The sequence below is a fragment of the Chaetodon trifascialis genome, chromosome 6 (genome assembly GCF_039877785.1).
Source record: "Chaetodon trifascialis isolate fChaTrf1 chromosome 6, fChaTrf1.hap1, whole genome shotgun sequence".
Taxonomy (NCBI): Eukaryota; Metazoa; Chordata; class Actinopteri; order Chaetodontiformes; family Chaetodontidae; genus Chaetodon; species Chaetodon trifascialis.
The window spans coordinates 22,295,001-22,307,500 of NC_092061.1; the positions used below are offsets into that span (position 1 = coordinate 22,295,001).

Genomic DNA, 12,500 nt, shown 5'->3' on the forward strand with positions numbered 1-12,500 from the left:
GCCATCTGCAGTCAGACAGGTGTAAACCCCGATGCTTATTTCCAAGCATGGAATCTGAATGAGGTCTGGTTAATATTAACTGAGCTGCGGGCCTACTGCTGCTGCTGTTTGAGGGTTTGGAGCCCGGCCAGGCTGCTGACCTTTGACCTCTGACCCTTCACACCCAAACCCTCCTGCAGCTCCTACTGTCCAGCACTGCAGCTGTCAAACCAACTGTAACATCTGACAAACCCCTACAGAAAACTACTACCAGTACAGAAAAACCTATTTTTCGTAAATAGCTTTCTGCCTTTAGTTGCTTTTAAACTGAGGCGACAAGTTAATAAATATGCCTCATAGTTTGAATTTTAAGTGTTTATTACACTTTAAACTGGTGGAAATTTTATCTTACAAATGTTTAAAAGTGGAAAAAACCAACTTAAATTATCATTCAATTATTTTTTTTGACTAGTTTATCATAAATCACTGATTTTAAGTGACTATTTAGCTGGAATTAAGGTCTGACATCAATTATTGATTATTGATTAGATACATATCATAGAAATATTTTATAAAGCACTGTTAATGTCCAATTAAATACCAGAAAAATTTAGAAATATTTAGAAATGCAGTCACACAAGAACACTAAAGAAAATATATAAAAGTCAATATTATAGAAATAATTAAGAAATTATCTTAGGATTTTAATAAAATAATTTCCTAATGCAGTAAGAGATTAATGACAGCTGAATTAAGAACAATAATGTCACAATTTAGCCTCACACACAGACAGTTCTCGCACATAGATTAAAGAATAATGATAGAAATGTGCAGCAGCAATGATTAAATTACTGTAAAGTTGCTACTGATGGTCAAAACACTTAAACTTACTACAGAAATCAACAATACCAGAACTGAACACGGCAGACACTGCAGCCTTCAGCGGGATAATAGGATTATTGTGCGAAAATAATGGGAAATATAGCGAATGAAAAGCGCAGATGGTCGAAAGTCATCGCTGAGTGTCACAGACATAATCTATGATCCAGTGAGAGTAAATATTATACGAAGTGCCTGGATGTAAACACACACGGGGCGTCACATATAGTGCGAATGTAACATCCAAGTTCAGCTGCCGGGTTTTGTCATCCTCTTCCTCCTCTCCTGTCACCTCTCCACTGTCCAATTTTAAAAAAATATATACGCAAAAAAAACTATGTAAGCTCCAGTGCCAGTGACAAGTGTGTGTGTGTGTGTGTGTGTGTGTGTGTGTGTGTGTACGTACGGTTGTTGACCTCTCCTGTGTGGTTGCTCAGTGGGATGATCTCCATCCTCTGCTGTCCATACAGGTAGTAGTCCAGCTCCTCTGACGTCAGCTTGAACTTGGCCGTCGCTCCTTTGCTGCCCTCTTCAACTCCTCCGCCGCTGCTCTTCACGCTGGACGACACCACGCCGACCCCACCACAGCTCTGTTCTTTGGTGTGATGGAGAAGCCCCGCTGCTGGGTTTTGACCCTGCTGGTTCTCTGGGGGGACGACCACCACCAGGTCTCCCCCTCCTCCTCCTCCTCCCGGTCCTCCTCCTCCTCCTCCTCCAGGACCTCCAGGCCCAGCACACACCGGGGCCAACGCCTGCCCGAAGAGTGCAATCTGCTGGGGGACGGGCAGCTGGGAAATCCCTGCTGAGGTGGAAATGGAGATGGAGGAGGACGGGGTGAGAGCTGCTGCTGCTGCTGCTGCCGCCACTGCTGCTGCTGCAGAAGAAGCTGAGGAGGACGATGTAGAAGAAGCAGAGGAGGAGGTGCAGTGTGTGGAGGCCAGGAGGTGGCTGTGCAGGCGGGATGGGCGCAGGCTGTCCACAGGGATGGAGAGGCGGTCAGGTGGAGGCTGTGGTGGGGCAAGAGGAGCCTTCAGCTGCGCCTGGGGGAAAAGCTGCTGCCAGTGCTGCAGGTAGGACGGGTCCACCTTCAAGAAGGCCGAGCCGCTCGGGTCACCTGGCTTCAGCATGGCTTCCCACCGGCTGCTGGGAGGAAGATCAGAGAGGATGAGGTGTCAGTCTTCAACATCAGGACACACAGAGGGTCAAATCTGTTCACTGTGTGCATGATTTCTATACTAGGGAGGTAAACCCAAACACAAGACCCACAACAACGGCATCAAACTCACTACCAACATGTGAGAGCATGTGGGGGGCAGAAATTTACAATCCAGATGCCAAATCACTGTTAAGATACGTTGTTTTTACTACTTAACACTTAACACGAGAGATTTATCAGATTTAAGAGACAAACACACTCAAACACGTCACATTAATCACTGCATTTCCACATTAAATATCACCTTTAAGGCAATTTACTGAGACAGCAGGACTCAAATGCTAAACCTATGCCAAAGTGTGTTTGCACTGAATTTTACTCTAAGGTGCTGATGACACATCGGACGCAGAATTCAGCCTCACCCCTCACGTTGAACTCTGTTTTCTGTGTTCAGCTGAGCTAGATCGTGCCTGATCTCACCCTGATTTACATGTTTTTACCACCTGGTTTACACTGAAGGTGTTAGTACAGAATAAGGCAGCGTTTCAGCTTTGTCGCTCTGCCCTGATTCACATGTTGGTTATGTTAAATTTACATGAACACAAGTGACACGTTTAACCTCATTCTGCACATTACATCCACATTTCCCTGTGTCGTGTGCCATCATGCTCCAGTTCAATTTTAGACTTTTGGTGGTTTATGAGAAATGTAAACACATGTATGTGAGAGACCTTTACAATATGTCATGATGTCAGCTACATTAAAATGAAGTTTTAGCTGTTAAGCGCAGCACAAAAACAACACTGTTCTGAGTTAAATCTACACCAAAGCCTCAAATGAAGCACATTCAGGTTTTAAATTGTTTTAAATACAATAGATTTCTGATCTTAATCACTAATTTTTATTAATCTTTATTAAAGTTATATTTTAAACATTTATTTGAGTCTGATCCCACATGGTTTCCCTCCTGTTCGTCATCCGTTTCAAGCTTAAAATTTAAGATTAAAGATTAAATTAGACACAGATGTCCAACATTTACATTTGTGGAATAAATACAAGTAAGACAGTCAGAAGCTCCTCAGCTAACAGGAGCCTTAGTTTATGTTTCAGGTGTTTCAGATGATCTTGGTCACGTCATTCAGTATGAAACGCTTCACTGTTTCAGCCTGCGGGATTCACTGATGTTTTAGGAGAAAACACAGATTTTATTCTGCTGATGAACATCAACTCTTATGTGCGTTGTTTAAAGCAAATACTTAGACAGTTTGGAGATTTGTTCAACATGCAGTGTAAAATAAGTTTAAGGTGGACAGACAGGTTGTTTCTGTACAAGTAAATCCGCGCCTGTACGTATTATTTCTTTCAAAACGGTAAAAAATGTGCGACTTTTTTTTTTTTTTAATTTAAGACATGAATGAGTCCCTAACAGAGCCAGAAATGTAAGATATTATCAGAAAACGTACCATCTTGTGCCTTTTCAGCCAAATTTCACATCCTAAAATATTCCATTTTTTCCTCTTTATCCTTTCTAAAAAATGAACAGTAACGTTTCTTTGTCTAAATAAAAACGTCTTGGCGCAATTTCTGAGACATAAAATGTGCGTAAACTCTACAGCCAATAAAATACTCTGCAAACTGACTTCAGGCTGGTTGACCCTCCGCTTCACCTCCGCTCTCTCGGTCTCGGATGGTTGTTTCAGCGCGGATTTTACGCACGCCAAGCGCAAAAAGCCCGCACCAAATGAAAGCAATTAAAACTGCGAGCGCACACTGTGGTACACTTTGGTTTAGTTTACCAGGCAGTGAGTAAAACTTTCAGCAGAATGAATAAATAGGTCCGGTTAAGTCCAGGCACACACTGGCGGTCCAGCGTGCGATCCGTGGCCGAACAGAGACAGCGCTCGGCGTGCAGAGGCGCGTGGGTCCTCCCGGAGTTTCCCGGGATGTTGCGGGTTTCTTTCTTTCTTTCTTTCTTTCTTTCTTTCTTTCTTTCTTTCTTTCTTTCTTGTTTGTGTTTTCTTATGTTAAAGTTGTTGAAGGGCTGAAGACGCTTACTGCTGTCAGAGTGTGTACGGCGGCTCCTGGGCGCTGATTTCCGGGCAGCGGTGGAAGGTTCGTCCCTCCTCCGGGCTGCGGTGAACCATCGAGGGGAGCCGGGACAGTTCGCTGCGTCCTGCGCGTGTCCGGAGCCAAAACTACCGGAGCAGCTGCTGCGCTAGCCTCTCTCTCTCTCTCTCTCTCTCTCTCTCTCTCTCTCTCTCTCTCTCTCTCTCTCTCTCTCTCTCTCTCTCTCCCCTTCCATCACTTGCCCTCTCCCCTCCCTCTCCTTTATCTCCTGTAGTCTCTCTCTAATTCACACGTATTATTTCTCTGTCTTTCTCCGCACTCTCACACTTCTCCTTTCTCTCCCTTTTTTTTTGTCCACCCTCATCTCCAACTCTCTCTTTTTTTCTGTTTTCCCCTTCTCAGCGCTGCCTTTTCTGTTTTCCTCCATCTCTCCCTTCCATTTCTCCAGATTCAGCTCAATTCAAATGATCTTTATTGACAAGTACAAATGTTCATAGCCTATGGTCACTGTGGCATAGGCTCTATGCAAATCTGTGTGTGTGTGTGTGTGTGTGTGTGTGTGTGTGTGTGTGTGTGTGTGTGTGTGTGTGTGTGTGTGTGTGTGTGTGTGTGTCCATCCACCATAGCAGCAAATCTAACTGTTGACTGGAATATATGTGGTTCACAGTAAGTGAACACTGGGCCAGTCTTATCTTTATGTTTGTGTTTTATCTGTCCTACTGATGGATGAATATACTAAAGAACAGACGCACCATGTTTCCACACTGAACTGACTGACTTACATGCAGTAAGAAGGTAATAAAACATTTAGTAACGTGTGTTTTATGATGTTTCTGTTGCTTTTTTTTTTTTTTTTTCAGTTAAACCTCTGAAGCTATCAAACAGTAGTTTTGTTTGGCTCTGGAGTGACAGAAGATGTTACCAATAAGTTCTCCAATTTAAATGATAAACCATGGCGAGTCATGGTTTTGGTTAGTCAGCTGTAGCTTAGTCAGGTTTAGGTGCCAAAATCTACTCAGCCAAGGTTGAAGGATGAAGATGATGGTCCATCCAACAATACACCCCACCTCCTTCCTAATGCCCTGATCATATTACAGGATTGTTTCGCCTTTTGAGCTGGTCATTGTGCCAGATCAGGTGATTATATAAAGAGATGTGGCAGACTATACATAGGACCCTCGACCAATCAGAGCATTTAAGCCTTTCACAACTTGTAGAGGTGTCAGGACTAGACTTCACTGTTCCACCCAACACCACCACCATCATCATTCCTCGTCACCATGTTTTCATTCTGGTTGGACCATTGGAACATAAGAGCCTGTCACAGTAAAAAGAGTACGGTGAAAGTAAAAGTAAAGACAGGTGGTGCTAGAAGACTGGTGACAAAGGGACTACTGTTGTTGAACTACTTGGCAGACTAAGTGCTAACATGCTAGCCAGCCACAAAGAGTTAGCAACTGAAGAAGGAAAAAAAACCTCAGCGCTAGCTAGTTTGCTATTGCAACTGTCAGTAAGCTAGCTCATCAGCTCTCCTGTTTTTCTTTGGATTCTCCCAAATTTTGCATCTCTCCTGCTGTCCTCATAGTGAAATATTTTCCCATAAATGTGCTGTATCTTTAAACCTTTCGAAACAAACAGAAAAGTTAGCTGTAACCTTGACAGCAGGCATAACAGCCGAGTCCTCTGGTAACGCAGGTGGCAGTAAGTAGAATATTAGTTGGAACATTGTCACTCACTTGAATGGTACCTACCAATAAATGAGGAGAGGATGAAGAAGGAGGAGGAGGAGGAAAAGACAGAGGAAGAAAATTTCCTATATTTTCCCAATATTGACAGGTATGCTAACTGGCCAATTTCACCCAGTTTATCGTCCCATCAACTCCTGTCTTACCTGTGTGTAAACCATGTCTCTCACTCGCTCTCTCCTGTTTGGACTGATCCATTCCCGCAAAGGTCAGCTCGGTCATATATACGATCAGCATAATGTTTGCAGCATCGCTGTCCTGTGAGAACCATGCATCTGTAAAAAGTCAACTTTTGACTTTTCATTGTCATGAGCTCAGAAAAACAGCCTTGTTGTCAGCTTTGCGATGATGTATTTTAAACCAAGAGGGCTTAAAACAGTTTATTTAGCTTAAGAACCCATAAAGAAACACTTAATCCTTGAGTTTATCAGAAACATTCATATTCAGACCAAATTTGGAGATGCATGGTTTTCACTGGACTTTAATGGTAGGGAAAAAGAAACTGGTAAAGAAAGCTGTGAGACAAATGTAATGAAGTATGAAGTACAATGCTGATGCAGTGGAATTGAAGTATGAAGTCGCATAATGTGGAAATACTCAATTAAAGTACAACTACCTTGAAATTGTATTTAAGTATTTGAGTAAATGTACTTGTGTTGCCTTTTTAAACGAAGGTTTGAGCCTGAGGGGAGATTTAACAACATCGTGCTTTTCTGCTGAGACAGCCATCACTCTGATGACCACAAGAGGTCTCATCTGAGGAGAAGGTGAAGATCAGCTGTTTTGAGAGTCAACCCTGTGACTTGCCTGTGTGAGGGACTGGGTGTCAGCTCCAGTCTCTTCTTCTTTCTCTCCATGCATCTTCTGAAGAACTTTGAACCCGTTTGTCAGTGTTGCAACCAAGATTATCATTACAACATTTATTATTATTACTGCTCTTGTAGGTGGTCGTCATGCTGTCAGCTCACCTCAGTTCCTTTATCAACCTCTCACTGTAAGTCAGTGTGTGTGTGTGTGTGTGTGTGTGTGTGTGTGTGTGTGTGTGTGCAGATAAGACAGATTACAGTCGAGCTCATTGTGTTTCTAGGTCTGACTTGTTATCCACAACCCAGAGCTTTCCCACCCGTCTGCTGCTAATGCGCGCGCGCACACACACACACACACACACACACACACACACACACACACACACACACACACACACACACACACACACACACACACACACACTGTGTCCGGCATGTAAAGCATACAGTACATGTGTGTACATCAGTCATTGTAAGCTGCCATGGATAAGAACATCAGCTAAATGCCTGAAAACGTAAATGTGTGTGCGTGTGTGCATGTGTGTTGTTATGACTGGCGTCGCCTTGACAGGCCCCATTTGTCATCCTCGGGACCTCTGGTGGATTGATAACGAACAAAAACACAAACATAAGCGTCTGAAAATGAACTCTTGTCAGCTTAAAGCGACTTTTTCAGCGCAGAGGAATGTGGAGCAACAACAGGCCGTCTGATTGGCTGAAGCAGAAGTTCAGGGTCGACAGTAGCCAGTGGGGAATCACAGAGTTGGGAGTTTGGATCCTGGCTCCTCCGGTAGGTAATTTAAGCTTAATTTTTCTTCGTTCCAAGCCTGTTACTTTGATTTTTAATTGGTAATACTGCACATATTGCACATAAGCTTGTGTTTATGTATTTCTTCCTTTGGTGCTGCTTTTCCATACATGGAAGGGGCTAAAACTGCATCTCATTGTGGAATCCTGTGTTGTACAGCGACAATAAAGATGGCATCATGAGCCAAAAATGTCTTTATGTGATTTGAAGGAAAACCAGTTTTTGACATTAGGAAGTAGGATGGGCTCTCAGTGCCCTTCTGTCTCAAGTTTTTTAGCTGTTTGACATTCCTGAGTCACATTTCTGGCCTCACAATGACACAATTCTGATCACTTCTCACTAGATTTGAAGAAGTACTTTAAAGGAGTACTTCTGCATGATTTTATTCATATACGGTGGCATAATAATACTGAAGATGCTTGTTGACAAATGTATTACTGACTCATAACTAACCACTTTGACTCCGTCTGTTTCAGCTATTGAGGACAACTCGAACCCAAACTTTCAACGCGAGACTTTAGAGATTTCTAGTAATGTTATGGAAACTTGGGCAGTTATATATGAATATTACATGAAAATATTGTGTTTTCGGTAGGATTTCAGACAATTGTCCCTGATTTACTTCAATCTGATTTGGGTCATTGGGCAAACAAAATTATTCACGACAAGAAAGCTATCTCATGCTTTTAGTGTGTGCGATCTTGACAATATAAGGAAGATATTTTAGTCTGAAAATGGCTAAAAAAGGAAACATTCCTACACATTCCGCTTGCATTCAATACATTTATCGAATCAATTCAATTGTGTAACATTTTGGTCCCTGTAGATCTTCTATAGAGCATCTTTCTCTGTTAAAAAACACAATTGGGGGGCATTTTTCCTTTATATATATATATTATATACAAGATATTGAGCTCCTCTCAGATGCAGCTGCAAAAGCAATGCTGGATGTAGTTAGTTAATCAGTTCACAGCAGCAAAGATACAATACAAGCCAAGAAAAAACACACAGGAATTCCCAATTATGAGTGGGAATCAAAAAGTATAATGTTTGGAAGTCATCCACAGGAACGACAGCTGTTTATTTTAGAGCTTTGTGTGGTATTATTTATAGGCTTTATAAGCTGTAATTGTAATACAGCTAAAGTTAAAATGTTCTGTGACTCAACATTATAATGGCTCTATTTAGACATGATCAGCGAGCAGAGGTCATGAAGGATGAAATAATCATTCTGTCATCACCAGAGATTGATGACAGTCTTTAAATCTCTAAATGTGAAGCAGCGTCACTGAATGTCCTTCACATGAATGTTTTCAGAGGAAATTTAATTTCCTCTCATGTAAAGAAACAAAAGATACAGCAGGAATTACAACCACAGGTTCAGTTTTTTTATGCCTATTTTCCTAAATGTGCTGATCAGATCACTTAAAATAAAAGGTTTAATATTTGCTTTGACATTTGGCTGATGTGAAATAAAACGAGCCACAGATTAATTGGACTCTTACGTGAAGGTACATTTAAATTAAACTAGTCTGATTTAATTATTAAAATGATACTTAAGGCATTTTTACACAATTTAAAAAAACAAGCAGAAGAAAAGCTTGTTTAAATGTATTAGTTGACGTTTGCTCCCATTAAATTTCATATCATTTAGGCTATAGAACACTGTATGAATGGACAGCTTTGCTCACTACGTTAATGCTGATGTCACTTGTGGCTGTAATCTTTTTCTTTGTCAGTACTAACTGTTACATTTGAGCGGTTTATTGCCGTTTTTTTTTAATTGCTTTTATGTATTTTTATGGATGAGCCTACTTGTTCTAAATGTATTGTCTATTATTTTTCTACATCATCATCATCATTAGTACATAGTTACCTTTCTTCTCCATACTGTGGCTGGGGATCCTCTGTTCGAGACAGAAAACATACAGAAAGAAAATAAAAAAGGAAAAGGCAGAGCAGCAGGAGAATTAGGTGTTTTCATCCATTGATTAATGGCTCTCTAAAGCAAAGCACATCGGAGGAGCCGGCCGATCAATAAATTAACTGCCCAAATTCATCATTTTCTACAACAAAAGCTAATTATTTAGACGGCTGCAGGAAAAGAAAAAACACAATATTAACAAGAGTTCATTTAGCAAAGCCTTATATTCCTGCATGTGAGAGCGCTGCAGAGCTGCTGTTTACACTCCGAGGAGCTTCATATTCAGCACGAACATGCAGAAAGTGAAGCAGAGACTAGCCTTTCACGAGGATGAAAACAGATTTAGATAAAAGACGGAGGTAAGTATCAGTGTTAAATAGACACAAGAGACATTTCTGACCACAAATCATCCTTAAATGGAGCCATCTTTGATACATGTAGTTATATCCGTACAGAATAGATTAAAAGACAAACTGCTTTTCCGTCCACCACTCGAGTTGAAAGTGAAACATTTGCAGAACTGTTGGACGTATTGTTTGAAACACACACATTCACGTTCCCCTCAAGATAAATTGTAATATCGTTGTTAACCCCAAACTTTTCCTTCCAAATTCCTGCAAAACTGATGACATTCCCATCAGCCTCAGCAGTTTTTTCTGTTTTGTGCAAATGTTAGCATGCTAACAGGCTAAGCGAAGATGGGGAACATGCTTTACATTTTAGGTGTTAAACATCGCTATGTTAGCACTGTTGCTCTGAGCAGGCTAGCACGCTGATATTAGCCTTCAGCTCGAAGCACCACTGTGCCTGAATGCAGCTCACAGAGCTTCTAGTATGGCAGCCAACGACCATGAAACAAAACCATTTTGCGCTGTGGCGCATTATACATTCTGATGTGACACTGAGTTAATCAGAAGCATCACATCATTTGATGCCTGTGGCGCAAAGACAGACAGAGAAGTCAAGGTACAGCTACTGGGGCGTGTTGATCCAGGGAGTGAGTGTGATAAAACACTTTTCTGAAAACACTGGATGATTCCACACATTACAATTTGTGCAGCATGAAAGCAACGCGTCCTTATGTTGTGTCCACTCATGAACCACAGTGTTCCCTCCTTTTAAACCCTCCTTTCCTGTCACCTCTCTCTGTCATTAACTATGTAAAAAAGACAAAAAAAGCCACCCAACAACACTCCTACAGTGCTTCTGGTATTTTAATCTGAACTATTCACATTTTCTGATTTGTTTATGTACTTCAGTGCAACACAACAGGATCATAAGAGTCATCATGACAGGTTGAATAATCACACATTAAAGCTTTTTTTTTTTTAATGTCATCACAGTGGTCCCACTCCACAACACTATCCTTGTGATTTAACACTGACTGAGCCTTTGATGGAAAATTACGGTTTAAAGGCTTCATTTCCACTTGGTGCTAAATGAGGCCTTGTTGGTTTAAATCCATGAGGGTTAGTTAGCGCATAACTGATGGTAATTCAATTAAAAGGCTGGCATGTTCCCTGTTCATTTACACACACACACACACACACACACACACACACACACACACACACACACACACACACACACACACACACACACACACACACACACACACACACACGTGCAGCTCCCCTGTAACCTTGGTGTGAGAGCCTCTTGTCCATATATAAATATATAGGTTTTAAACCAGTGTCACTTTCATTTACATAGGAGCAAGTTGTTAAGGTCCTGCTTTGACATTCAATTAAAACGTTTACATTTCTGCTTAATTAATTCGGCGCATGGCGGGAAGAAAAGACGAATGGACGGGCCGCTTTGACAGGAGACCGATAACTGTGTGTGTGTGTATGTGTGTGTGTGTCCCGGCTGTGGTGTTAAGGTCACGGCAGGCTGACTATTATAATTCATCTCTATAGACATGTATTCAGCTGGGACTTACATTCTCTTTTTCAGCTTTATTTCCTGCAGCTGAAGCCGAGCTGAGCAGAGGTGTTTTTAACACAGTAAAGTGTTTTAAAGCTGTAATACCCGACTGTATGGACTTCATTATCCCTCTGTTTATTGTTAAAAACTAACTGCTACAGCTGATTATTGATCTCTACATGCAGGAAAATGCATTTGTTTGTCAATCAGGAAGAAAGAATACAAATCCACAGAGCTGCAGGATCATTTTTTCCTGTGTTGATTGCAAGACTGGAGCTGATTTCTGTGATTTTAGATCAGATTAGATTAGATTATATCCACCAAACTGCATTCCTAGCAGCACGAAGAGCGCTTTGAAACAGCATGTAGACCTTCGTATTGGGACATACAATCATACAATAGCAACACTTTAGTTTACAGGTACGTAATTTCCAGATAATTTGCCGGAGAGAAATATGTTATCTGGTTGTACCATAAGGAAAATAATGGCGATACATCTAGAGTTTTGCTAGCAGTTGTTGACTGTCACAGGAATTTCCATGAAAGAGCTGCTCCATATACACAAAAACTGCAGAAAATGGGAAAATAATCATAATAATAATCATGATAATCTTCTTGTTGGGTGTCAGAGTCTCAGACTCATGAACTCAGTATTTTTAAATTCCTGGCTACAGCCCTGGTATATTAACTACTGACAAAAACAATACTGTTTGTTTCTTTTTAATCCATTTTACTTTAAACAATGTATTACATCACATGATGGAGGATTATTTGTTGACTGTATTATGTGATTTTTCTTTTGTCTTCCACAGATTTGTGTTTTTAGTGCAGCAGTGTTTTATATCTTCTTCAAGGTGATACCTTTGATGCTTCCTGCTGTCATAATGGATAATCACGCATGTTTGCATGTGATCAGTGAGAGATAAATAAAAGAGGGCCGCATCTGTGTGAAATGAAATGATTGGGTCTGTCTGTTTTTGCTCTTCCAGGAGATAGGGGGCGCTGTTGATGATACTCATGCAGATGTGGCTGGACGAACACTTCATGTTGCATAAAACTACACATATTTAAATGGTTGAAATGCTTGTGGACTTGTTTGCTTTAAGCTTTGACTTCTTTCCATGGTAATCATGTGTTCATGTTCCCTCAGTATCACTCTGTGCTCCTGCATCTGTGCTTGTATGAGCATCCAAATGTGTGCAGGCTGACA

At 41.2% G+C, this 12,500-nt stretch overlaps 1 protein-coding gene across 1 annotated transcript in view; it reads right to left on the reverse strand.

Moving 5' to 3' along the window:
• prdm6 (PR domain containing 6) overlaps positions 1-4,184 on the reverse strand; it is a 91,735-nt gene extending 87,551 nt beyond the window's left edge. Inside the window, exons 1-2 of the mRNA XM_070963955.1 lie at positions 4,070-4,184; positions 1,265-2,001 (exon numbers count right to left, since the gene is read on the reverse strand). Of these exons, the coding sequence (XP_070820056.1) occupies positions 1,265-1,985 (721 nt within the window). The 5' untranslated portion in view covers positions 1,986-2,001; positions 4,070-4,184. The remainder of the gene's footprint in view (positions 1-1,264; positions 2,002-4,069) is intronic.
• Positions 4,185-12,500: the final 8,316 nt, after the last annotated feature.